At 56.7% G+C, this 23,637-nt stretch overlaps 11 protein-coding genes across 11 annotated transcripts; 6 read left to right on the forward strand and 5 right to left on the reverse strand.

Moving 5' to 3' along the window:
• The first annotated feature begins 109 nt into the window (after positions 1–109).
• L969DRAFT_90239 (uncharacterized protein) lies at positions 110–1,181 on the forward strand. Its single transcript, XM_014710245.1, has 2 exons — positions 110–453; positions 505–1,181. The coding sequence occupies exons 1-2, from the start codon at positions 135–137 to the stop codon at positions 915–917; spliced, it is 732 nt and encodes a 243-aa protein (XP_014565731.1). The 5' UTR covers positions 110–134; the 3' UTR covers positions 918–1,181.
• A 124-nt stretch (positions 1,182–1,305) lies between these two features.
• On the forward strand, positions 1,306–2,610 carry L969DRAFT_19702 (uncharacterized protein; the record flags this gene model as incomplete). Its single annotated transcript, XM_014710066.1, has 1 exon — positions 1,306–2,610. One exon carries the CDS (start codon positions 1,306–1,308, stop codon positions 2,608–2,610), a length of 1,305 nt encoding a protein of 434 aa, XP_014565552.1.
• Positions 2,611–2,667: 57 nt separating this feature from the next.
• On the reverse strand, positions 2,668–5,594 carry L969DRAFT_90240 (uncharacterized protein). The gene is made up of 11 exons (XM_014710246.1): positions 5,144–5,594; positions 5,081–5,090; positions 5,007–5,015; positions 4,874–4,951; positions 4,723–4,809; positions 4,570–4,669; positions 4,247–4,504; positions 4,050–4,189; positions 3,617–3,992; positions 3,457–3,565; positions 2,668–3,407 (listed from the first exon to the last, which is right to left on the reverse strand). Exons 1-11 carry the CDS (start codon positions 5,164–5,166, stop codon positions 2,918–2,920), a joined length of 1,680 nt encoding a protein of 559 aa, XP_014565732.1. The 5' UTR covers positions 5,167–5,594; the 3' UTR covers positions 2,668–2,917.
• On the forward strand, positions 5,287–6,231 carry L969DRAFT_96730 (uncharacterized protein; the record flags this gene model as incomplete). Its single annotated transcript, XM_014710247.1, has 5 exons — positions 5,287–5,386; positions 5,446–5,536; positions 5,593–5,656; positions 5,709–5,948; positions 6,007–6,231. The coding sequence occupies 5 exons, from the start codon at positions 5,287–5,289 to the stop codon at positions 6,229–6,231; spliced, it is 720 nt and encodes a 239-aa protein (XP_014565733.1).
• On the reverse strand, positions 5,959–13,052 carry L969DRAFT_66527 (uncharacterized protein). The gene is made up of 9 exons (XM_014710248.1): positions 12,922–13,052; positions 12,010–12,868; positions 11,736–11,953; positions 9,827–11,670; positions 9,674–9,779; positions 9,424–9,626; positions 8,758–9,366; positions 7,553–8,708; positions 5,959–7,497 (listed from the first exon to the last, which is right to left on the reverse strand). Exons 1-9 carry the CDS (start codon positions 13,015–13,017, stop codon positions 6,274–6,276), a joined length of 6,315 nt encoding a protein of 2,104 aa, XP_014565734.1. The 5' UTR covers positions 13,018–13,052; the 3' UTR covers positions 5,959–6,273.
• A 34-nt stretch (positions 13,053–13,086) lies between these two features.
• Positions 13,087–15,416, forward strand: L969DRAFT_96732 (uncharacterized protein; the record flags this gene model as incomplete). Its single annotated transcript, XM_014710249.1, has 5 exons — positions 13,087–13,101; positions 13,224–13,725; positions 13,783–13,948; positions 13,998–14,074; positions 14,125–15,416. 5 exons carry the CDS (start codon positions 13,087–13,089, stop codon positions 15,414–15,416), a joined length of 2,052 nt encoding a protein of 683 aa, XP_014565735.1.
• Positions 15,417–15,549: 133 nt separating this feature from the next.
• Positions 15,550–16,010, reverse strand: L969DRAFT_53617 (uncharacterized protein; the record flags this gene model as incomplete). The annotated part of the gene is made up of 3 exons (XM_014710250.1): positions 15,550–15,570; positions 15,622–15,706; positions 15,760–16,010. The coding sequence occupies 3 exons, from the start codon at positions 16,008–16,010 to the stop codon at positions 15,550–15,552; spliced, it is 357 nt and encodes a 118-aa protein (XP_014565736.1).
• A 113-nt stretch (positions 16,011–16,123) lies between these two features.
• Positions 16,124–16,575, forward strand: L969DRAFT_19708 (uncharacterized protein; the record flags this gene model as incomplete). The annotated part of the gene is made up of 5 exons (XM_014710067.1): positions 16,124–16,214; positions 16,268–16,284; positions 16,343–16,369; positions 16,423–16,499; positions 16,557–16,575. The coding sequence occupies 5 exons, from the start codon at positions 16,124–16,126 to the stop codon at positions 16,573–16,575; spliced, it is 231 nt and encodes a 76-aa protein (XP_014565553.1).
• Positions 16,576–16,646: 71 nt separating this feature from the next.
• On the reverse strand, positions 16,647–17,187 carry L969DRAFT_78980 (uncharacterized protein; the record flags this gene model as incomplete). The annotated part of the gene is made up of 2 exons (XM_014710251.1): positions 17,131–17,187; positions 16,647–17,074 (listed from the first exon to the last, which is right to left on the reverse strand). Exons 1-2 carry the CDS (start codon positions 17,144–17,146, stop codon positions 16,647–16,649), a joined length of 444 nt encoding a protein of 147 aa, XP_014565737.1. The 5' UTR covers positions 17,147–17,187.
• A 419-nt stretch (positions 17,188–17,606) lies between these two features.
• On the forward strand, positions 17,607–21,692 carry L969DRAFT_96736 (uncharacterized protein; the record flags this gene model as incomplete). The annotated part of the gene is made up of 4 exons (XM_014710252.1): positions 17,607–19,361; positions 19,411–20,074; positions 20,121–20,278; positions 20,325–21,692. 4 exons carry the CDS (start codon positions 17,607–17,609, stop codon positions 21,690–21,692), a joined length of 3,945 nt encoding a protein of 1,314 aa, XP_014565738.1.
• A 24-nt stretch (positions 21,693–21,716) lies between these two features.
• On the reverse strand, positions 21,717–23,237 carry L969DRAFT_53432 (uncharacterized protein; the record flags this gene model as incomplete). Its single annotated transcript, XM_014710253.1, has 6 exons — positions 21,717–21,798; positions 21,846–22,096; positions 22,143–22,265; positions 22,315–22,832; positions 22,893–23,023; positions 23,065–23,237. 6 exons carry the CDS (start codon positions 23,235–23,237, stop codon positions 21,717–21,719), a joined length of 1,278 nt encoding a protein of 425 aa, XP_014565739.1.
• Positions 23,238–23,637: the final 400 nt, after the last annotated feature.

Below are 23,637 nucleotides of genomic sequence, written 5' to 3' on the forward strand. Positions count from 1 at the left end.
AGATGTATGAGCGGCGTCTGTCAGAGCGTTGTGAGGCAGGGTCGGGATTCAAGCGTATCTGGTCAGGCACGTGCCAAAGCATCCTGCTGACGTGGCAAGCTCGCTCCAAGTGGAGGGAGTCGCAACAGGTTGCTATGGCTTGGCGCTGCTCGGGCAGGAGCAACGGAGAGCTCATCGATAATCTCTACAAGAACGGGCTGATCCAAAGTGAAGCGATCATGCAAGCCATGAAGCGAGTCGACCGACTCAATTACCTCAACACATCCATTCTCTCGGGCTCTTTCTTCAACCCTGCCCGTTCGGACGCCGACAACAGACAACGATGGGCAAGGGAAGCCTACACGGATTCGCCGTATTCTATCGGATGGGATGCGACGATAACAGCGCCGCACATGCATGCCAATGCGCTCGAGAATGTCTTGCCTTTCCTCAGACCGGGCGCTCGCGTGCTTGGTGTGCTCTCATCGACACTATGACATTACGCATGCTCATCGGAACACGTAGATGTCGGCTCCGGATCAGGCTACCTGCTTGGCATCTTCAACGCACTCGTCTCGCCAGGCGGTCGCGTCGTCGGTATTGACCACATTCCCGAGCTGGTTGACCTTTCACGGGAGAACCTCATCAGAGACGGATATCAGACCGAGCTCAAATCAGATGCGATCAGACTGATAGCGGGAGATGGTCGTCAGGGTGTAGAGACGGAAGGACCCTACGATGTCATCCATGTAGGCGCGGCGGCGCCGAAGCTACCTCAAGCGCTCGTTGACCAGCTCAAGAGCCCCGGAAGGCTTTTCATCCCCATAGGCACCAATGATCAGTCGATCTATCAGATCGACAAGGATGCAGATGGCAAAGTCACTCAGGTCAAGCTGTATGGTGTGCGGTACGTGCCCTTGACAGATCGCGCGACATAGGATGCTACCAGCTATTTCTCTGCATGCCACGAGCACGATATCGATCCGGCAGTAGGAAGAAACAGTGCGGATCTCATGATCTGTCCAAACATTGCGATCGTCGTCCGAATGCTTGCTAAGCAGTCCGGCGCGCGAGCCCTCCACAGCGAGCTCAGATGCTTGGAGTCCGCAAGCATCTCGAACGGGGTCCTGAGCAGAACATTGCAGCTCAAAAGGCTCATTGGAATACTTCCCTGGGCCATAGCGCATTGCATGATATTCCCCTTTTTTTTTTTTTTCGACGATCGATTTTCCGGAATTGTCTCTCGAACAAAACAACGATTAAAATCGTTTGGCCACAAGCGTTTCTCTGTGCGAACAAAGCGATTCTTGAGACCTGTACATAGCCATGGTGGGATCCGAAGCAGGCGGGCGCCGTCAGCGTCTTCAGCGCCGTGACTTGACGGGCAAGAAGTGGTCGACAAGCAGCGACGTCATCAATGCTGACATGAAGCGGCTCGCGAGCAAATACGCCAAGTATGGCCCACAATCGCTCAAGAAGCGGCAAGATGCTGGCAGTGACGCCGGCACGACGACCACCACTGCAGCCGATGGCTCTGTCACAACTACAGCGGATTCTGCTGCCGCTACTTCCGCGGTCTCAAGTTCGTCATCAACGCCATCAACAAGTCCCACGACATCGCCCACAAGCGACGGCACAACAGCACAGTCGACATCGGCAGGCTCCAATCCAGCGGCTGCAGGTAGCACGACGACGACTCCTGCTGCTGCTTCCAGCACGGCCGCACAAAGCTCATCAAGCCGCACCAGCGATACACGCGCCTCGACCACTTATGCACCTACCACCGTCGTCGGCACAACAGAGATCGTGCAAGGCACGCTGACACGCACACTCACCACGACCAACACGAGCACGCCCAGTGCAGCCGCGACGTCGAGTGCCTCACTCACTGGCGATAACTCTGGCTCCTCCGGCGGTCTGTCAACAGGCACAACACTCGCTATTGCCATCCCTGTGGCCATAGTGGGTGCACTCATACTGTTGGGCTTGCTCCTCTTTGGCCTTTCCAGATGGCGGAAGAGAAATGCTCTTCGATATAATCCCTCGGAGGATGAGATCAAATGGCCAGAAGTCGCTTCCAATCCGGATGATCAGGCTGCACTCTATCCCACTGCCGTCAGACCCACAGGACGTGCAGGCATCGATATGGGAGAGGATGGCGAAGAGACACTTGCACCCATCATCGGTGCAGGCGCCATGGGCGCAGCTGCAGGCGGTCTCCATGGACGCCAGCTAAGCTCGAGCAGCAACGGCTATGGCACAGCTTACAACGACACCTCTGCTTCGGGTCACTCGCCCCCCACGCAATCCTCGCATCAGGGCTGGGGCGCTCCTCAGGCTGCCGGTGGAGCTCACTACGATCCCCAGGCGGGCGCATATGCAGAACAGACCCAGCCTTGGCGGGATTACAGATCGGGCTCGGTTGCACCTTCGATGGGCGCACCCGAGGATCGTCAAGTCGGCGATTTCGGCTCGTCTGCCAACTCTCACGAGTACTATCAATCCCCTTATGGCGGCTACGCTGCGAGTGACGCGACGAGCATGAGCGACGGCAGGAGGAAACGTCTCAGTGTCACCAACCAGCTCGATGACGTCGATGAGAGCGAGCTTGGTCATTCAGGCGGCTTGTAGTCGGTCGGTCGGCTCGAGCACTGGCATCGTTGGAGCTGATGCCGGCTGCGCAGAAAAGACTCGCCGGCTAGATCGTTGAGATGAAATCACGATGTGATCAGGATCGCTGATTTATTCAGATTATGGCGCCACTACCGGGCACACACGCATGGACTTTTCCGTATTCTTGGTGCACGCAAACCCCCTTTTTTTTAGTGACTTGCAGAATGACGCAATGCAGAGCAAGCGGTCTTCTCATCTCGTCGGGATGTCGACAAGCTCAGACTGAGTGCAAAGTGTGATACATCAACATGCTGTGACAATCGATCTACCAGGCTGAAAAATCGCCGAATCCTCCTGATCGCTTCTTCTTCGCAGGCTGCTCTTGCATCTCGTCTGGCAATGGTCTGCTGGCTTTCGTTGTGCTAGCTTGGAGGTATTTGCCAACGCCAGCCTTGGGTTGAGCGAGCCTACTGAGATCGAAGCCGTTGGCAGTCTTCTCGGGCTGACCGGGCAGAGCCTTCTCGCCAAGCTGAGTACCAAATACAGTCGTTCTGTCCTTATCGCGCTCCTTGCGAGCCTCGGCAGGATCGGCCGCACGATCTCTGGCGAGTTGCTTCTCGAGCTTTGCCTTGTATTCTTCAAAGGGATCTTTGAAGATGGCTACGTCGATGATCTTGATGGGCCTCAGAGGCTTATTTGTATCCTTCTCGACTGCAATCTTTTCCATCTTGTCCAGCACATCCTGTCCGCCCACCAGCCTGCCAAAGACGGTGTGCTTGCCATTGAGATGAGGTGTCGCTTTGAAAGTTAAGAAGCTGTCCTCGATGTGAGCCAAGTCAATCAGCACGGGAAGCAGTTTCTCACAATTGGGAAGTATTTGTGTTCGGACCGTGGTTGGCCATGCTTAGTATCCCTCTGTCATCGTGCTTGAGCGCCTTGGCTGAGCCATATTCGTCGGCAAAGGGCGGTCCCCCTTTCGGATCGCATGAGCGGAAATAGGCCCCACAGGAAACGCAAGACTTACAGAATGAATCGCCGCCCCGGCCAGTGCCCGTCGGATCGCCGCCTTGTATCATGAAACCCGGCACAGATCGATGGAAGAGCGTGTCATCGTACTTGTGCAGTCTCGAGAGCATGAGCATATTGTAACACGTCCGCGGGGCTTTATCGCAGAACAGCTCGACGTTCAGTGCGCCGAGATTGGTGGTGATGCGAATGTAGCCTTTGCCTTTGATCTGATTGAACATAAACTCTTCTTCGTCAATCAGAGCGCGTTCTGTCTTGGTCGAGACGGTAAAGGCGGTCGAAGTGAGTGAGGCTGCCGTCTTGCCGGTCGAGTGTGCGCTCGCGTTATACGGGACTTTGGTCGACGTAGCTGGGCGCCCTTGCTTCACAGCGTTCTGAGCAGAGCCGTAGCGAAAGATCAGCCGTAGTCTCCGTCAGAGCACGCATCTCACATTCGCAGGCGCCTCTGCAGGACCAGGCTGGACATCTTCGATGGCAGGCGCAGACCGTGCAACCTTGCGCAAGAGCAGATTCGCGCCACCGACTGCAGAGACATTGATGCCGGAAAGGCCTTGCTTCGCTGCCGCAATGTCTGCTCAACAGTGTCCGAGTCAAGTTCTGGGACGAGTCATAGACTGCCATGACGGACCTTCATCTGTGAAGCTCAGATCGTGTTTCCTGTAATGGAATTGGGAGAAGTCTCGCTGCTCGGGGTTGTGCGGATCTTGTATGACGATGATGTCGTCCTTTGTGAATTTCTCGTCCGAGACGAGATCATTCCAGTGTCGCGGCTTGACGTTGAGTCTGTCGACTGATTCCTTCGAGAAGACATTGCCGGACGTGCGGATAGCGACGAGCGGGGTGTGTTCAGTGAAGATCTTGTAAGTCACCGGGTCGAAGTACTCTCCTGATGGGATCGGTCAGACCTTATTGTTGAGGCGCGTACGCGTTGTGGCAAAGGAGCGGGCGTACCCTGGGTGTTCTTGAAGAAGTTGAGCTTGATGAGATCGCCGGGCGCGAGCTTCTCGCCCGTAGCAGGGTCAGTACCGTGTTTGCGCAAGTAGGGAATGATCTGTTGCCAGATCAGATCAGAGGCAGTGACGGAGGCGCGGCAAGCCGACTGACATTTGTCAGATCGTATATTGTGCCGTTGAGGGTGGCCATGGGTATATCGAAGGGCTTGAGCGAGAGCGCACAGCAGTCATAGGGTAGCTGCACACGCGGAGGATCTGTGTCAGCCTGCGCAGAGTGACAGAGGCAGAGCAAGGCGGCGTACTCTTGCATAATTGCCAGCTTGTCGCTTGGCCTTTGCGCCTGATGAACCGGCAGAATGATCGCCAAATTCGCCTGTCCACTGCAGCCGCTCTGTGAATGAGTTCGGCAATCTCATGGAGACATGTAGGACTTGCCTCTGAGTGCTGCACGATCGAAACAGTCGAGTCAGCGTCAGTAGATGGAGCGTCCCTTTGCAGGTCATACGCACAGTGATGTATCTGCACACACGAGTCAGTCAACCTCCTGGCTCGCTCGTCGATCCAAGACCTACAGCTTGTCTGACCCGTGGCCCATCTCTGGCCGATCGAGCGCTGACCAACCCGACTTGCCTTCGACTTCACAGCTTGACAGACTACAACCCACACACACACGCGACAACGTCCGACCCCTCCCGGCGCCCTGGCAAGGTCCACGATGCAACGCATACTGAGCAGCCTCTGCTGCCTGTGCCTGCTCGCCTCTACGTCCGCCTTGACCCTCTCGGGCACGATCGTCAGCGGCGCCCTGTTCAACAGTCCGTGGGGATCTACGTCCATCCCCTGCTCGCGCTCAAGCGTGCCTCCTGGCTTGCAGGCTCACATGCTCTGAGCTACGATACCGCCGTCTTGCTCGACTATGGCGCAGCTGGCTCCACGCTCATAAGGCGAGACGGCTCGTTCAGCTTGTCAGTTTGCCAGACTGGTGACACGTTGCTGCTGATCACGCTACGGAGAATGTCAGACAAGACGTTGCGCCGGGACGATACATCATCTCTGTTGACTCGCTCGACTTCACCTTCCCAGAAGTACGTACCGTCCCCTTTACCGTCGAGGCAAGCCTGAAGTACCAACACGCAGTACACCGTCGAATTTGACGCACAAGCGAGCGCGCCGACGGTCAAGCATCACACACTGACTCATGTCTTGCCATCCTCTTCGCCCTCTCTCGGGCACCCCATCCAGTTTCAGGCTCAGAGCCGGCCTCAATATGTAGCGATCAAGCAAGGCTTCAATATCATCAATCTGATCAAGGGCAATCCCATGATGCTCATCATGGGCGCAAGCGTGCTCATGGTCCTCGGACTGCCCAAACTCATGGCAAGCACTCGTCGATTGCGACAGTATGATCATGACTGACTCGCACGCGCGATGGCAGGAAATGCTCGATCCCGAAGCCCTGGCCGCCGTCCAGGCAGATCAGGCCAAGATGCACGGTCACCTCGCTGCCGCCCAGAACATGGACTTTGCAGGCGGCCTGTCAAAACTGCTCAGTGGGGGCGATGAGGCAGCCGAACAGACACAAACGAGAGCGAGCGCAAACGCTGCATCTCGAGGCAATGCTCGCTCGGTGAGCAGCAACAATGCGAGGAAAAGGCGGTAGTCCATCGACGAGAGATGCATCATTCATACAGAGCTGCCGTCCTCAGGGCTTTGGCCGCTTCCCTTCCTGCTGGCTCGCATCATCTCCCTCTTCCCTTGTTCGTTTGGCAGAAGCAGGGGGTGTCGCACCGGCAGCAGCAGGCGGCACTGCAGCAGTAGCAGCGCTTGTGCTCGCAGCCGTGATCGCAGAGCTCAGCGCAGCAGTCGCCGATCCTCTGCCCCTGCCGCGTGCAGCGGCCGAGGATCCCCTGATGCTCAGCAGATTCGGCGCGGACGGTCCCTTTGCCTGCGGCGCAGCCGGCAATTGGCCTTTACCCCGGCCCTTGATGTTGCCAGGTGAGCTACCTCGGGCAGCTGCCGCGCGTGTCTTGGGCGGACTTGGGGCGGCAGCCGGCGGAGTAGAGGCAGACGTGGAGGCCTCTCCTGCCGATGCAGCTGAAGTCTCGCCATGAATGGTGCCAGCTGAGCCGTCTTCGAGCGTCTTGACCTTGATCGCCAGCGCATCACGCTCCTTTGTGACGTTGGCCAGTCGCTTTTGTGCGAGATTGTCCTTCAGACCGCCTTCTTTCCGGACTGATTCGATTGCTTCCTGCACTGCTTTTGATTTTGTCTTCTCAGCCTCGAGTTTGGCCTCTGCTAGCGCAATCTGGTGTGCTTCTTCCCTCTCCTTCGACTTAGCGGCCAATGCCTCATCTAGCTTAGCTTGAACCAATCGCTCGATTTCTGCTGCATCCGGAGCAGCTGCAGCAATGTCTTTGACGCTTGCCGGCGCTGTTGTCGCTTCAGCCTTGGCCGCTGCGACAGCCTCGTCTAGTGCTTTCTGGTGACTAGCCCCGATCTCAGTGCGAGCGCTGATCAGAGCTGCCTCAGTGAGCTCGGCTGCCTTTCTCTCGGCCTCGGCTATTGCTGCCGTCAGCGCGTCTGACTTCTCCTGCTCCATCTGAGTACGGAGTGCTTCGGTTGCGGTCGCGATCGCTGCCTGTACTGCAGCATTGCGTTCCTGCTCAATCTTGGCATGCGCCTCACTGATGCGTTGTTGTAGAGCGTCCTGAGCATCTGCGCCTTCCTCCAGATCGGTCGGCGCGCTGACGGTAGCAGCAGCGAGCTTGAGATCTTCCAGCGTCGCAGCCCCCGATGGTGAAGGCTGTACTGCCGCTTCGGCCTGTGCCACGCTTGCAGCCTGCTGGGCTGCTTGGGCCTCCGTCAGGCTGCCTTGCAAGCGAGCGACTTCAGAATCACGATCTGAAATGGTCTGCTTGAATCGTCGCTGTGAATCGTTCATTGCGTCAGCAGCTATCAATGACAAAGAAAGTCGCACTCACGCCGTCCGCTTTCATAGCGCTGATGAGCTTCTGCGATTCGGCTTGCGCTGCGTCGAATGCAGACTTTTGCTCTGCAGCCTTACTCTCGGCTTGCGCGGCTTGCTCTCGGAGACCTTTGATCTGTGCTTCTAGCTCGTCCGTCTTTGTCTCGAGCTCCTTGACGCGAGAGGTAGAATCGTTAGCCACAGTGTTTGCTTGAGCGCTTGCTTCCTTGTTGGCATTCTTTTCTTGCTCTAGTGCTGTGGTGGTCTGCGCGAGAGCTGCCTGCAGAGCATCTGCCTTTTCTCGAAGTGACTTGATCTCCTCCCTGGCCTCGAGGGATGCTCTGTTGTGCTCGGCAATGCGAGCATGAGTCTGCGAGCGCAGCCGATCAAACTTGTCGTTCGCAGAGGCAACTGCCGCATCGCGTTCAGTCTTTGCTTCTTCTGCGCTTCTTTGATGCGCTTCCTGTAAACTAGCGCGCTCGGCAGAGATCTGGACAACCTCGCCCTTGAGCTTCTCGACCTCGTCCTTGAGTTCTTGCAACTCTGCCGGATCAATGCGTTCATACTTCTGCAAGATTTGCTGTGTGCGTTCTTTCCATCGTGCATTGTCTTCTTCGAGCAGCTTAATCTGGTTTTGTCGGCCTGCGAGTTCGGCAGCAGCTTCGCGTATCTGCACTTCCAGTGGACCGATTGTGCCTTGTGCGGCAAGTAAGTCGGTCTGTAGTCGATTCGCGCGCTTAGTACTGCGCTGAGCCTCGTCGCGCAAGGTGGCATTGCTTTCGCGTAGAATGTTGAGACTGTTGATCTTTTCGAGCAGCTCTGTATGCTGAGCACTGCTTGTGACAGCATCGCCGGCACGAGATCGCTCCTCGCTGAGAGAAACGCGTGCTTCGTCGAGTTGCTTCTCCGCTTGCTCGAGACGTTGCTGTAGTCGCGAGCGCTCTTGCTTGGCGACCTCGCTCTGAAGGTCATTGATTTCCTTCTCACGTCTCATGAAGCGGATGACTTCGCGTAAATCTGATACAGTCTTCGTTTCGGACGATATACTGGCGTCAGGGTCATCTTCAATCGTTCCTTGACGCGAGGTGCTCGCGCCGAGCTGCACGGTCTGCTTCGTGAGGGTCTCGAGCTGTTCATGCAGGAGCGTGTTCTGATCGGCAAGATCAGAGCACCTGCGCGCGGTGTGTCAGTGAAAGCATGCAGCAGGAAGTGCCTGCCCACCTCTGCTGGATCTCCTGGACCTCCTTCGTGAGTGCGGCTTTTTGCTGTGTCCAGCTTTCGGTCGATGCTGCTGAGTTGACCCTGGCATTTTCGACTTCGAGCAGTAGCGCACTAGCGCGAGTGCGCTCTCGTTTAAGTGCGGCCTTCAGGGATGAGCTCTCCTTGATAGCCTCGGCATGCGAGACGAGCTCTTGCTCGTACTTGGCGTGAGCTTCGCGTGCTGCTCGCGCATGCCCCACAGCGTCTCGCTGCGCTGCAGCGTAATTCTGCATGGCGGCACTCGCACTCGCGTCTGCAGCGTGGACGCGTTCGTCTAGCTGAAGCCGTAGAAGGTCCCACTCTTGCTGCTTAGTGGTGAGTTGCTGATGCAGCTCCGAATTGGCATTATTGGCAGCTGTGAGATCGCTGGCAAGCGAATGGACGCGATCTTGCAGTGTCTGCATGGTTGCCGCTTGGTCCGCCAGCGTTTTGTCGCTCGCGGCTTTGTAGTCGTCATAGGTCTGCTGAAGGGTCGCGAGAGCCTCTTCACTAGCTTGACTGATCGCCTGGAACTGATTGGCGTTGCCGCGAGCTCTCTGCAATTCGAGCTGCGTCGAACGCAGTTCCCCCCTGCGGCCCGCGAATGTCAGAACGGGGATAGCGTAGGCTAAGCTCGATGTCACTGACCTCAGCTCTGCGAGCTGCATCTGTAATGCTTGCTCAGGCGTCATATTGTCAGACGGTGCGGCTTTCGAGCGGCCTTCGTAAACGTCGAGCTTCTCTTGTTGAGACTCGAGTCGGGCTGTAAGCTCAACGACTTGCGTCTGCAAGTGCTGGGCAGATGTCGTGGCTATAGCGGAGCTTTCCCGGGCGGCAGCTGCCTCGGTTGACTGGCAATTTTTCAGCAAGATCAGCCAAAGAGGACGCGCAAACTCACTAATTGGGTGACGCGATTTTGCAGCGCGCGACCCTCTGCTTCCTTGCGCAGGAGCATACCTCTGAAGGTCTCGAGCTCTTTGTCAAGTCGCGAGCGAGCGTCATCACTGCACGAAGGTTAGTGAAAGCACGTTTGGGAGAATGAAATGCTCACTATTGTGTCTGAAGTCGAGCATTAGCTGTCTCGAGCCGAGAGCGAGTTTCGCTCGCGTTGCGATCGAGCTCGTTGTGCAACGCCTGCAGATTTGCCAGGGTAGATGACATCTTGCTACGCTCAGAGCGCAAGGCAGATGTCTCCTCTGTCAGTCTTTGTTCGATTGCCTTCCAAACTTCCTTCTCCGCCGACAGAGTGTTATTCTGATGCTGCAGGGTCGACACTTGGCCGCGGCACATAAGCAGCTGCTCGCTGGTATCTACTGCGATCCGATCTTGATGGCGTGCTGAAGTCTCGAGCTTTGTCCACCGATCGGTCAGCTGGCTGATCTCGCGCGATTGCATCTCGTTGGTCTGCAGCAAGACGTTATATCGCTCGCTGTACAGTTGAACCTGGGCAGCCGCCTTTCCTGCAGCGATTTGAGCTTGCGCTAGCTCACGACGCGTTCGCTCGAGATCCGCTCGGAGCGTTTGCTGATCGGCGTGCATCTCGGTTCGATATGCGTCGAAGCTAGCTTGTATCTCCTCTGCTTTGACTGTGTCTCCATCTGTCTGGGGGGGTTTTTGAGTGTCAGTGGTGCCATTCGACGAGCTGCCACGTTGTGCTAGAACTGTGCGCAGCATGTCCCGCTCCCGAATGTAGCCGCTCATCTTGACGCGTTGAGACTCGATAGTATCCTTGAGCTGCAAGATCACGTTGTGTGCATCTTGCATCGCCGCCGTACCCTCCTCTGAAAGGTTTGCACGAATGCGTTGCTCGCCCTCATCAAGCTGCTGACCAAGCCGGCGAGCGATCTTGATCAGGCTTTGATTCTGCGCAAGCAATTGGGCAAGACTTCTAAAGGTGACAAAGTTGGCACTGATGACATTTTGCGCATCTGCCTCGTCTGCTTCGAGCGCTTCTTCATCGTCGTCGAACATGTCGCCGTTCGATCGCGTCCGGATATTGGGATCTTCACGCAATACGAGTTCGCGCGATAGAGCACGGACTTGTCGTCCCAGATCGTGCAGTTGCTGCTTTTGAAGCGCCTGCTCGCGACGCACTGCCTCATTGTCTAGCTTGGCATCTTCCGCCATTTGCTCCGAGCGATCACGATCGGCCAGTGTGCGCGCGAGCTCGGTCGCCAGCTGGTCGTTCTCGCGCAATGTCCGTTCGTACTCTACACGCTGCTCTCGCAAGATAGGCGCTCGCTCTTCGATTTCGTTGAGGATCTGAGCTAAGCAATCGCCGAGTCGTTTGGTCTCGGCACGCTCTCGCAGGAGCTCGTCTTGCACGCGCACGAATTCGGCGTAGACTTCGGTGTAGCTCTTGCCCGCTTTTTGCAGCTTAGCAGTCAGGGCCCCCGTTGGTGACAATGAGAAGAATGATGAGAAGCGAGATGGGGCCGCGACCGTCAGACCGCTCGGACCAGCGTCCTCTATAGCTGCGAAGCGACCCTGAGTGAAGCGTTCGAGATCGAGCTTGACTTCTACTAGTTGCGTTTCCGCTTCCGTGCGCTTTGTCCGTTCGATTTCGATTTGTTGGGCGTGACGGGCTGTTTCTTGGTCCATCTGAGCACGGCGCTGATGCCATTCTTGCTCGACTTCCTCAACACGTCTCTTGCCTTCTGCGTCGCGTCTCTCGAGCAGATTGATCAGATGGGCTTGACTCTCTACTTCTGCTTTGAGGCCAGTCTCGGACTCGACGAGCTGCGACTTGAGCTCGGCGCATTGCTCAAGAGCGTCGGTGAGAGATGTCTGAGTATGCGTGAGTGTGCTCCGCAGGGAGGTCACGGTGCCTTCTGCGTTTGCCGCGCGAGACAGAGCACTTTCTAGGTCATTCTGCAGTCGAGCGACTTCCTGCGTCTGCACGTGTCCATACCAAGTCAGTCATGCAAAGCGCCAGATCGAGATCGGGAGCTGAGACTTGCCTTTTCGCTTCTCCACGCGGTCCATCGCGTTTCGCCAGCTTCGTACTCGGTCTTGTAGTAATCGCGATCGCTTCGGAGAAGTTGTAGTTCGCTCTCTTTGCTCTGCAGCGACAGCTGGAGAGTACGCTCGGCATCGATGGCATCCGCCAAGCTAGTCTCTAGACGTCTGACAGAGGCCGAGACGGAGGCATGCTGGCCCTTCAGATGGTTGGCGATCTCTGTCAGCAAGGTGTACGGGATCAGCCTAAGTCGAGACACGGTTCGCTGAACATGCCTTCCGCTTCGCGCTTATCTTCTTGCGCCTGGCTGATGCTACGAAGCAAGTCTCGCTTCTCGTTCTGGAGCAAGCTGAGCGCTTCAGAGTTTGCCCTTTGGACATCATCGTCTGTTCGTGAAGTTGTCCGAGCAGCATGCAGATCTTGCTGAAGCTGAGCGTTGCTCGTCTCCACAGCTTCTCTAGCCGCGCGTTCTGTCGAGAGCTGAGCTCTCTCGCGTTCGAGCTGGGTTGACAAAGCTAGAGAGGATGAGCGGGATTCGTGGAGAGCCTGCTCATGTTCTACTTCTTGACGGAGCAAGAGTGATTCTAGCTTCTCCAGACGAGTCTCGAGCGAGTCTGATCGTGATGATTCTATAGCTTGAGCTTGCTTGGCAAGGCGAGACTCTTGTTCGTCCAGTCTTTGCAGATGATTGAGTGCCTCTGCTGCGTCTCTCGAGACTGTGTCGGGGTCTGTCTCACTAGCAGGCTGGACAGGCGGTGCATCAGAGACCGAGGAGGCAGTCGAGAGGGTCTTGTCGATTGGCTGGGATGGTGCGCCTTCGTTCATAGTGATATCCTCTGTTGGCGCAGGCGTAGGCGCAGGTTCAGGCTCAGGTTGGGAAGCTGTAGGCGCAGGTGCAGGTCCGAGGCCGTCCAGGAACGCATCGGTCGCTGCCTCTGTCGCACTCGTTGATGCTGTCACGCCAGCTTCAGGCGTTGACTCCAATGCTGCTGGCTCTTCCAGCGCAGAGTCGGCTGCTTCGTTCATTGGCTCATCCTCCTGCTTGCCTGGCTCGACGAAATCCTCTTGCAGACTCGTCTGCGCAGCCACAGCGCTCTCTGAGCCCTCTGTGGAAGTCTCAGGTGCTTCGGGACGCTGAACAAGCTCGTCTGAGCTGTCTGACCATTTCGCTCCAAAGAGGGACTTACCGTGGCAGCTGAAGGTGCAGACGTCTCTGGCTCGGGCGCGGGAGAGTCTCTCGGCGAGGCGAACTGCCGTTCGAGATCGGCCAAGCCCTCGTCCATCTTGCCTTGCCTCTCAGGCACGTCGTCGAGACTTGCCCGCCAGATGCCAGGGCAGGATCTGATCACGTGATGCAAAGGGGTAACGTCAACCTGCTCGCGATGATTGCCCAAGACAAACTTCTCTGTGCGACAGCTTGCGCCGGCTCGTACACCGAGGATACGACTGGCAAGGCCTGCAGACGACTTCGCCATAATCACTTGGCCAGTCGGAGCTGCCCGCCAGAAGACAGGATCTCGTACAAAACACAAGGCAGCAATCTCCCTTTCAGCCGTCAACACACGTCCACTCGACAGCTCACACTCCTTATCACCTCTCACAACGAACCCCAATGGCCCAATCACGCAGTCTCGTCAGGCGGCAGAGCCAAACAGCGCTAGGATCGACCACGAGTTCGCCTTGTATCGGCCAGGCGCTTTACACTTCACCCGTGCTTGACCAGACCATCACCGCCAATGCGCCCCAGACACTCTTGTGGGATCCGAGCTGCCTGGATGCTTCCAATCCTGGCTTGGTCGACATCTATCTCTTTGCGCCCTCGCTCGCTCAGGGCTCTGGCGCAGGCGGTCCTGTGCATGCATGGATCGAGGTACCTAGCTTGACTGGCAATTTGTCTGTCCAGATCCAGCCTGCTTGGTGGAACGACACCATGGCAGGGACGACGACGCTCCAGCTCCAGATTGTTGACTCGGGTAACGAAATCTGGGATAGTAAGCACTCCCCATCCTCGTCGAGGGAGAACAAAGGCTCATCACGTTGCATTGCAGCCACGAACCCGCTCGGACCGACTTTCAGCTTGAGCTACGATGGCAAAGGATCCACGAGCGGAACAGGTGAAGCCCCCACGACTGACAACATCTCCAATCCTCACGCGACCGGCACGGCATTGACGGGTCCCCGCCTTGGCGTCGCCGTCAGTCTTCCCATGCTTCTGTGAGTCGGACGCTTTCTCTCCCATATCTCGAGCTGACCCAGAGGACAGTGCTGTCGTCGTTGTGTTCGGTTGGCTCAGATTCACGCGCTACAAGACCATCGACAAGCGCGAACGCTGGTCTCAATGTGATTCTGCCCGTGTGATACTCTGCGACAGTCGCTGACGCATTGAGCAGTCGTGGATCATCGCATGTCTCAAATCGCTACACCCGGCTGGAATCCAGCGTTCGACCCTCTCACCGCTCGTGGCTCACGTCCCATCTCCGTGGCGACCTTGCTCAACTCTACACCGGGCTCAGCCCAGCGAAAGTCGCGACCCTTCTCGAGCTACGCATTCGCTTCGAATCGTGCTTCGTTCGGCGGTCAATCTATCGCTTCGGCGAAAGAAGGTGCTACGCCGGGTAAGTTGGGCAATATGCGACAGAAACGAGCCGACATTGTTTTCGGCTCTGGCGCTGCAATTCCGCCCGGTCTGGACACTCCCTCCCGTCCTGAATCGACAGCAGACGAAATTTCGCCCTCTCCTCGCAAGTCTCGCTTCCTCGGCGAGGGCGATCGCGTCTCTCGTGTCAGCTTTGCCAATTCGGTCACCGAAAGTCGTAATGGCGGTATGGCACCCGGTTCATTCGCTCGTCGAGGTCACAAACAAGGTCAAAAATCGAGTCCATCGAATCTCAAGACGTTCCATCTCGTTCCTTCGCCCACAAACTCCCATGGACGATCAGCTTCGACTCCCAATACGGATGATCGCGCTTTGCGTGATCTGTCGCCGGAGCAAGACTCGCCCAGTGTGCTTCAATCGAGTGAAGTCGCCACGAAAGCCTACGATCGTCGCACACACAAGCCTACAAAGTCTGCTTCGAGTTCGCTCAGACATCAGATCAGTGGCGAGCCAGCCGTATTTGTCATCAGTGGCGATCAAGATCTCGAGACGAGCCCGGAAAAGAAGCAAACTTCGATGCATGAGCCGGCTTCGCCAATCAAGGCCAACGCGCCCCGTCGTCTGCAAGATCTCATGGACGACGACGGACAGGAAGGCGACTTGGATGTTACCGCTCCCAGCGTACCTCGCTTCACCCACAGCGCCTCAAACGGCTCGATTGCAAGTATTCAGACGCCAGACGCGGCCATGCTGGCCTATGCTCGCGCTCGTCCCCAACTCAGCAAGGCCAACTCTTCATCGACAACCATGCGGACTTTGTTCAACAATCCTACGGGCGTCAGTCGGGCAGCTTCATCTGCTTCAACGTTGCCGCCCGTTCGCAGTGCATCCCGTCAGAGCAGCGTGAATGACTCCGTCGATACGGTCACACAAGCCAGGGCTTCCTCGCGCAACTCGATGAACCCTTACCGCAACTCGATGATCGATCAGGCGTCAATCTATTCGTCGGCTGCTTCGGTGCTCAGCAAGCCTGCCGAGCCCAATGAAGACGCCAATCGTACTTCGACATTCTGGCAAGCACAATAGACGCGTTCCCTCTCGCCTTCATATCTTCATGACACTCTCTCGATACCCATGTAGCGCATAGTAGCAGCATAGCATCATTGTCTACATGCACGTAAGCCCTGCAATTGCGCGAGATGCATACAACCTGAGCAGTCTACTCGCTCTTGAACGCGGGCTGCACAGTCTGTCAGTGGGGTCAAACGCGCACTGAAAGGTGCGAGCTGACCTTTGCGTCCACGCTGTCATACGTCGGCGTCTCGCCTCGCTCCTCCATACGAATGGCAGCCTCCTTGCGAGCCCAGCTCACAATCCTGTGGTTTGACGGTCAACAAATGACTGCATACGCAGGCAGGCAGCTGCTCACGAGCGATCTTGCGAGTAAAGCTTGACGATGCCGATACCGGCCATTCCGCCGAAGAACATCCAGTAGTACATGAGCTCCCAGGACTCCCTCTCTCGCTTCTGGCCGGGCGGCAAGTGTGGCTCGCCAAAGAGATTGCCCGACGGTTCATTGAAGGCTGGTCCGTGATGGCCTGACGCTGACCTGTGCGCTTGCAATGGCGTGCACCTTGATAGCGGTGCCAGACGCCCTGCTTGGCGTGTGAGTAAGCTCATCGTGCTGAGCGACCACGATTTGCTGTCTGATTCGACGGCAGTCAATTCAAGCGTATCTGGGTGCGCGAGTCTGCTTGCAACGTCGCCCTGACCGACTTTGAGATTACAGCAAGATGCAGATGATCGCTCGCAATGCACTGCGACAGAGTGCTTTAGCAAGCAGACAGCCTGTTCTGCGGATGTCAGCTCGATCGGTGCACATTGGTAAGCCTCAGGCGTCACCTTGCACGATCACACGCTGACGATCTCTCGTTCAGAAAACACCGTGAACAACGTACGAGTCTGTCCAGTCATCACTGTGTGCATGTGCTTATCAGGCAAGCTTTGAACAGAACATGCCATTCAGCTATACCAACAAGGTGACTCCTATGCTCCTACACGGCATGGACAGGCTGACATGGGCGCGATGTAGCCGGCCTTTGCGACAAAGGTGGCCGTCTTCTTCGTCTCGGGCTTCTCGATTCCATTTATCGCTGCTGCGTGGCAACTGTGCGTCCTTTTTCTTTTGAAAGCGGATACGTCGCTCAAGTACGGACGTATGCACAGACACAAGAGCGCTGCATAGACATTGCTCGCTTTTTCAATGCATGCTCGGTTGTGACAACAACATTCTGGATCTCTCGTCATTCAGAGAGCCTACTCGTCCAGATCAGAGAGATCGTCGAGCATTTCCTCGATGACTGTCTTTTCGGGCGCGCCGAGTGTGATCCTGCTCGGCGCGACAAACAAGCCGCGGAGCATCTCGCAACTGAAGTGCCGGACAATTTCGCCAGCCTCGGTATCCATCAGAGAACCGTCGTTTTTGCCTGTCTTTTCGTCGAGCTCCACGCCAACGAACACGTGCACCTTATCACGGCGCGCGTTGTCCTTGTCCACCCGACTCATTCTGAGAGGTCCTATGAAGCGTATGTAGCCTCGACGCGACTCATCGACTGTGCAGCGAGCGCCTGTGATGATGCCGCGCTCCTCCAGCTCACGAATGACTTGCTCGACGGGCACGGGAGATTGAAAGTCAGCTGCAAATCTGCCCAAACCGTGCGCACGTTTGAACGCTTCAGCAGAATCTACGGTTGAACACAGCCTCAGCGAGTGATGGAGACGTGAACAGTCCAGAGCGCACCAGGACGAGCTGTCATGCACGGATGACGGCATCGGCCTCTGAAAATCCCTGAGAGTGATCGCCCGAGGTCGCGAAGACGGGCAGAGCGTGGCGTCTTCGCTAATAGGCTCAGCACGCTTTCCCAGGGCATATAGCCAGTAGAGGCAGCATGACAATGTGAGAGCGAGTCTCACTGCAGCACCTCATTCGTCTCCAACACGAGTGACACGGACAGTCGCAGACAACCTCCGTGCACCTGGCTCTTTGTCAGGCTGCAGTAGCTCGGCACAACTTGCTACCAATAGGAAGCGTTCCATAGTCAGAGTCACCGGTCACCGGTCAGACTGTGCCTGCATCCGACTGACGCAGAGCTCTGGCACACGAGCGCTGGCGAGAGAAGCGCAGACGATCGTTTGGCTCATATTGCTTGATGACTTGCATCTCATTATCTCTGCACCCTGCTTCACAAGCCGTCTAGCGGCGACCACAAGCTAGCCATGCAGCCCAACAACGCCATGTCTCAAGACTTTGCGGGTCTCTACCAGCAACAGCAAGCGCAGCAGCTCCAGCTCAACGGTCAGTCTGGCCAAGCAGGCCTCTATGGCGTGCCTCAGCAGAACGCCATGTCTGCTCAACCGTTTCAGCTGGCTATGCCGCCTGCCAGACGACAGCCTGGATCAGACCAGAACGAGTTCAACCCGAATGCGATGCTCAATGCGCCTGCTGAGCCAAGCAATGCTATGATGGCTCCCGGCAGTGACGCGTTACTCGGCAATCTGGCCAGTCTGCCCGGACAGCTACAACAGCCCAATGCTGCCGCTGCTTTCAAGTCACAGTACAACGCGCTCTCTCAAGCTGGTCGGGGTCAATTCCTACAGTCCTACGCCCAGTCCCAGCCACAGCTTCAGATGCAGATGCAACAACAGCAGCATCTACAACAGCAGCTCGGACAGCAGCAGCTCCCTGCGAGCTCGAATCCGTACAACTTTGCTCCCCAGCAAGCTGCCAATATGACGCCCCAGATGTCCAGACCGACACAGCAGCAGCAAGCTGCACAGCAGCCGAGGCCGCCGTCAGCACAGCAAAACCAACAGCTCCAGCAGCAAGTGGCGATGATGCAGCAACGGCTAGCCTCCCAGGCGCAAGCTCAGAGACCTATGCAAGCCCAAATAGCACCACAGCAACAGCAAGCCAGACAGCCTCAGCCTTTCAATACTGCTCCTCCTTACCCGACCCCAGCGGCAAGCTCTGAACCGTACCATGCCCAGCAACAACCGTCAATGCAGCAGATGCAGCAGCAACAACAACAACAACAACAACTGTACATACAGCAGCAGCAGCAGCAGCAGCAACAACAGCAGCAGCAAGGCAACATGCCGACAGGAGCTCAGGCCGGTCCTTCGCAGCAGCGACCGCAGCCGTCTATATCACAACAGCAAGCGAGTGGCCTTTCGGAGTATGTTCAGAACCTCAATCGTCTCCGGGGCGTCAACGCTCGCATAGAGGCACTTGATGAGCTCCTGAAAACCAATCTGACTCCCGCTACTGCTCCTGGCAACCGTCGGCCGCTGAATCCACAAGAGCGACATCAGGTCGAACAACAGATGATGCAAACGCGTGCTACTGCCACGAAGCTCAACGGCATCATCATGGCATTCGTCAACGCTAGCGGTGGCCAGCAGGCGATTGCTCAGCAGCTTGCTCATCTCAGCATGCTGCGCAAGCAAGCCGATGAGATAAGGGCAATGACTGCTGCTGCGAACCCGTCAAATCAGGCGCAGCATCCCATGGCACCTACGCATATCGCATTGGCTCGGACTGGCTCGCCTTCGTTCATCAGTAGCGCCTCCTCCCAATCTGGCGCGCCAAGGCAAGCAGATGCTACGGCTCAATTGCACAAGCTTCGACAAGACGCTGCTGCAGCTGCTATGCAAGGCAATCGGCCTGGGTCGAGTGCAGGTTCACAGCAACATCGAATTGGTTCTCCTGCGATTGGTGCATCGTCCCAAGGACTGCCTACAGCGTCTCAGCCCGCCTACGGCCAATCTCAGATGCCAATGCAAAAGCAACCTTCGGCCATGGCTCAGATGCTACAGACCGGACTTCCCTCGGAGCAGATATTCATCTCGAGCTTGACAGAACTCATGCGAAAGAACGGCTCGCCACTGACCGGCCCACCCATTATCGAAGGCCGGCGTGTGAACCTATATGCCGTCTTTTGCGCCGTCTTCAAAGAAGGCGGCTGTGAGCAGGTGAGCCATCTACTTTACGGGCTGGTGTATGAGATCTGACACAGAGCAGGTCGAGCGCAAGAATGGCTGGCATATGGTCGCTGCTGCCGCAGGTCTCTACGAGGGCGTCCAAGATCAAGCTCTGGCGCATGCGATCACTCGGCAGCTCGCGCAAGTCTACGTCAACGTACTGAAGCACTACGAAGAAGGCTGGACGCGAACGCTCAGGTCCCACCAAGAACGTCTTGCCCAAGAACAGCAACAGCAACAGCTGTACAACAGTCAGAATACTGTCTTGCCCAGCGTCAACCCGCAGCCCGCCTCAAATGCGAACGCGCAGCCTCAGATGCCTGGTTATACAGCACAGCAGTTCCAGAGCATGGGCATTGCGCCCGCACAAATTGAGGCCTACCGCCAACGGGTGATGGCTGGCCAAGGACAACAGCCCATGACAGCTCAAAATCTGGCGATCGCCTCTGCTATGAATGCGCAGAACTCTTCGCAGCAAGGCGGGTCTTACGGCCAGCAGCCTGGGCAGCCACAGCTGCAGCTGCAGCAACAGCAGATTCAGGCACAGCAACAGCAGCAGCGAACGCAGCCGCAGCCGCAGCAGCAGCAGCTTCAACAGCAGCCGCCCCCGCCCCAGCACGCGGTCCCAGTGGTTCCGCCAGATCATCAGCGTATAGTTGAAGCCAGCAAGGCCGTCCAACAGCTTGCCGCTGCGCGTGATAAAGGTTCGATATGCGCGCTCGCGCTTATTCGTGCTGACAGTCGATGCAGTGCGCTATCAGCAGATAGATCCATCCTCAGAGGATCGGTTGGCTATACGATCATCAATTGCTAGCATGCTCGGATTGGTCAATTACGTGCGCGAGCATCTGGCAATCTTCCACGCGACTGTTGGCGTAGAGACCGCAACCAAGCGGATCATTTCTCTCGTTCGTATGTGTCTGCTGCAGGTGGAATGGGCTGACATCTGTGCAGATCACGATGTACAGCGATCAATCAGAAGCGCTCAATGAGGACCGGTACATCATGAAGGTCCATGATCTAGAATCGCTGCGCAATCAACTCACGAGATGCGCCGTCGGTCTAAGGCCGTATGTCGAGGCCCTAGCAAAAGCTGCTCCACAAAACCAGCAGCAGCAACAGCAGCATCCGCCGCCACCTCAGCAACAGCAGCAGTATCAGTCGCAAATGTCGTCTCAGCAGTCTGCACCGGCCAGACCGCCTTCTGCTACCAGTCAGCTCGTCAGGCCAAATCCAAGTGTCTACGATCAAGTTTCGCGCGAAGCAATGCTTCAGAACATCCGGCCATCACTTCGACAGGAGGACTTGCAACCGCCGCCCATGGCGAAGCGTCGTACGCTAACAGGCACGTCGATTGCCGAGTCGCCGCGTGCAATGCCCTCGCCCCTGACGATCTCTGCATCCAGTCCGGCAGAAGCCCGATCGCCTGCCCCAGCTCGACAGCCTTCCTCGCCGGGCAAGATGTTGCGTCGGCAGCCATCTGCCAAGGGCACGCTCGCTACAAAGGCTCTGCCGAAGCCCAAAGGCTCGAAAAAGTTCCCAACGAGCGCAGAGATCATGGCCGAAGTCAAGCAAGAGCTAGCCCAACAAGCCACTCGACCTGATGCGGCAGGCAGCGTGGAGACGGGCATGGCAGCAGATGCCGCTGCACAGATTGCTCGCGTCGCTTCAGGCGTACCTGCATTCAATGAGGATCCCGTGGCGAAGCGAAAGCGAGAGCAAGACGAAGCCGAGAATGATCCAATTGGCTACGCAGATCGTGCAATGGCAGACTTTGCACAGCTTGCTGCTCATCCGACTCAGCTGGCGCCGCTCGACATAACTTTGCCAGCGTTTGCGAAGGACAGCGATGCGACTGACATTGATTTTCTCGAGATGCATCTGCCGCCTGCCGTCCAAGATCCAAGCAAGCTCGCACTCCGCTTCGACGTGCTGTCAAGTAGCGGCGAGGAGGCCAAGGCTTCGACGAGCCATCTACCTTCTATACCCGTGCCCGAGACTGCAAATCCGCCCGCCGAGGAACTCGACTTTGCGTTCTTCATCGATGATGCGTCATACGCTGACGAGCCAGTGTCTAGCAAGGACACGCCAGAGCTCAGTGGGGGCAAAGCGACTGATCTCGAGGAAGAATCACCTCAGTCTGATCAGGACGAAAGTGAGAAGCGAAAAGTGGAGAGTCAGCCGTTGGCGAGAAAGGACACCATCATCACCGAGTTTGAGCATTTGGCAATACCATCCGAGTCCGATTTGTGGGATATCAAGCTCGAAGACTTACCTGTTACTACCAACAATCACTTCGTAAATACGTATGTGGAATTTTGATGAACAATGCATGTCTATATACTCTCAAGATCTCGGCCAGCTCGATTTGAGGGTTACGTAGACGTCGGTGCCATGACCGTACATGCTCTTCAACTCGAGTGAGCCCCTGCTCGCCATCAGCAGGCGCGGTGACGATCGAGACAGCGTGCGTACCCAAAGTAGTTGCAATACAGCCTTGACAGCGGCAGACCGAAGCCCAGGCCGGCGAGAGTGCCAAGAGGATGAGCATGCTGATCTGTGCTACCACTTGATGCTATTGCGCCGATTGGCTGGGTGCTGTAAGGCCCTGCTTCTTCCTCTGCATTCTGGTCTTTGACGACCGAGGTGAATGAGTACGAGAAAGCCTGTCGCTCGTTCTCCGGAGACAGCCCACCGCCTTCATCGCGGAAGCGGATCGTCATCAGCTACCGCCGCATCAGCTCTCGCACTTGTAAGAGTATGAGATCTTACATCAAGTGCTGGTGCAGAGGCAACTGTGACGATGACGGGTGGCAAAGGGCGCGATGAGGCTCGGTGCCGCTCTGCAGTCGCGCGGAAAGCATTCTTGAGCAGCTCAGTGAAAATGTATTCGAGCTGCGAATGTTAGCCGGCGACAAGACCAAAGACAGGGCGGAGTACTCACATGCATTGGCACATAAACACATGTTGCATCGATTTGTCCGTCCAGGACGAGGCTGGGCGCAACGCCATAGGACGCCTCGCACAGGTCAGACACGAAGCTTTCGCACCCCTTGACAAGACCGGCAGGACTGCACTTGAGATCGATGAGTCCGAGCAACTGCTGGTCGCGGTCTCTTGCCGGTCTGGGCTTCTTGCTCTTGCGAGAGAACCAAGCGAGACTGAGGTGCTGCTCTGCTATGAGTCGTATGGAGATGCGATTGCGAATGGCCCTGTCAAGGAACTGGGAGATCTCGACATCTGACATGTACCGCTTGCACTCTTGAAAGCCTTGGGCCAGCACGGGTATGTTTGACGAGTGTAGCTCGACGGTATCGTTGAGCGCAGAGGTAAACTTTTCAAAGTCTTCATAGCTTGATATGCGAGGGAAGGAGGTGAGCAGCTCGAAAGATGACTGGTAGAGTTCAAAGATTCGCGCAATGGATGGATTGCTGCCGACGATGTAGGGCAGCGTCTGATGGGCTTTCACCTGGCGTGGATGCTTCAGCCTCTCGCGCTATCATTGCAAAGCTTACGAGCGACTTGCCCGTCTAGCCAGCCGGTGTGGCAGTTCGGCTCGCGTGTACTCGCCCAACGCGATGAGTCGTTCTTCTGATAAAGGCGGTCGGCCGAAGCGTGCAAGCTCCTTGAGGGTGACTGGAGCACATATCAGTCTGTCAGAATAGCCTTGAGCAGATGCAGGGAGTGCAGTGACTTGCTCGCTCTTGGCACTCGCGCTTCGAAATGTCGGTGTCGTTCTTGGGCGCTGCCAGATAGAGCCTCGATGGGAATCTCGGGTGCATCGAAAGAAGTGTGCTTGCTAGCGCTCGTCGAGGCGTGCCGTTGTGATCGGTAGGCTATCCTGGCGCATGCTCGGCAGCATCGCATCTTTATCGTGGCTCTATCTCGGTCGCGTGCGCTTGCCCACGGTGCACTTCCCCGGCTTCCATCGACTCGTGACGACAGCCATGACACTTCAACGATCGTCAAGTGAGCCAGGCTCGACTGACAAGTATCGCTACCGTCAGACGATCTAGCCTGCCTTCAGTCTGCCAACGAACCACGCAGCCACGTCTTGCCACGGGGAGGCCAGCAATGCTGTCTACTCGCATCTGCGTTCAACATGACGTTGACACAAGCGCCCAAAAATGTCTCGCTTGACTCGCCAGAGCCCTCATGGCTCGTTCGCTGTCTTGGGATTGATCAACGTCGGCTCTTTCCCGTCTCCGTGTCAAAGATTGGCGAGACACCATGGCAAGCAAGTCCTCGTGGGAGGCTCAGGCGGTAA

Source organism: Mixia osmundae (assembly GCF_000708205.1).
Source record: "Mixia osmundae IAM 14324 unplaced genomic scaffold scaffold_11, whole genome shotgun sequence".
NCBI classification, from domain to species: Eukaryota; Fungi; Basidiomycota; class Mixiomycetes; order Mixiales; family Mixiaceae; genus Mixia; species Mixia osmundae.

Coding starts and splice junctions, on each gene's coding strand:
- L969DRAFT_90239 (XM_014710245.1), top strand. CDS start 135: ATGGCTTGGCGCTGCTCGGGCAGGAGCAACGGAGAGCTCATCGATAAT. Junction 454..504: donor ACCGGGCGCTCGCGTGCTTG/GTGTGCTCTCAT, acceptor CGGAACACGTAG/ATGTCGGCTCCGGATCAGGC.
- L969DRAFT_90240 (XM_014710246.1), bottom strand. CDS start 5,166: ATGGGCCACGGGTCAGACAAGCT. Junction 4,190..4,246: donor TCTGAGCTTCACAGATGAAG/GTCCGTCATGGC, acceptor ACTGTTGAGCAG/ACATTGCGGCAGCGAAGCAA. Junction 3,566..3,616: donor CCGGGGCGGCGATTCATTCT/GTAAGTCTTGCG, acceptor GCGATCCGAAAG/GGGGACCGCCCTTTGCCGAC.
- L969DRAFT_66527 (XM_014710248.1), bottom strand. CDS start 13,017: ATGGACGAGGGCTTGGCCGATCTCGAACGGCAGTTCGCCTCGCCGAGA. Junction 11,954..12,009: donor AGATAAGCGCGAAGCGGAAG/GCATGTTCAGCG, acceptor CCTTGCTGACAG/AGATCGCCAACCATCTGAAG. Junction 9,367..9,423: donor ATGCAGCTCGCAGAGCTGAG/GTCAGTGACATC, acceptor CGCGGGCCGCAG/GGGGGAACTGCGTTCGACGC.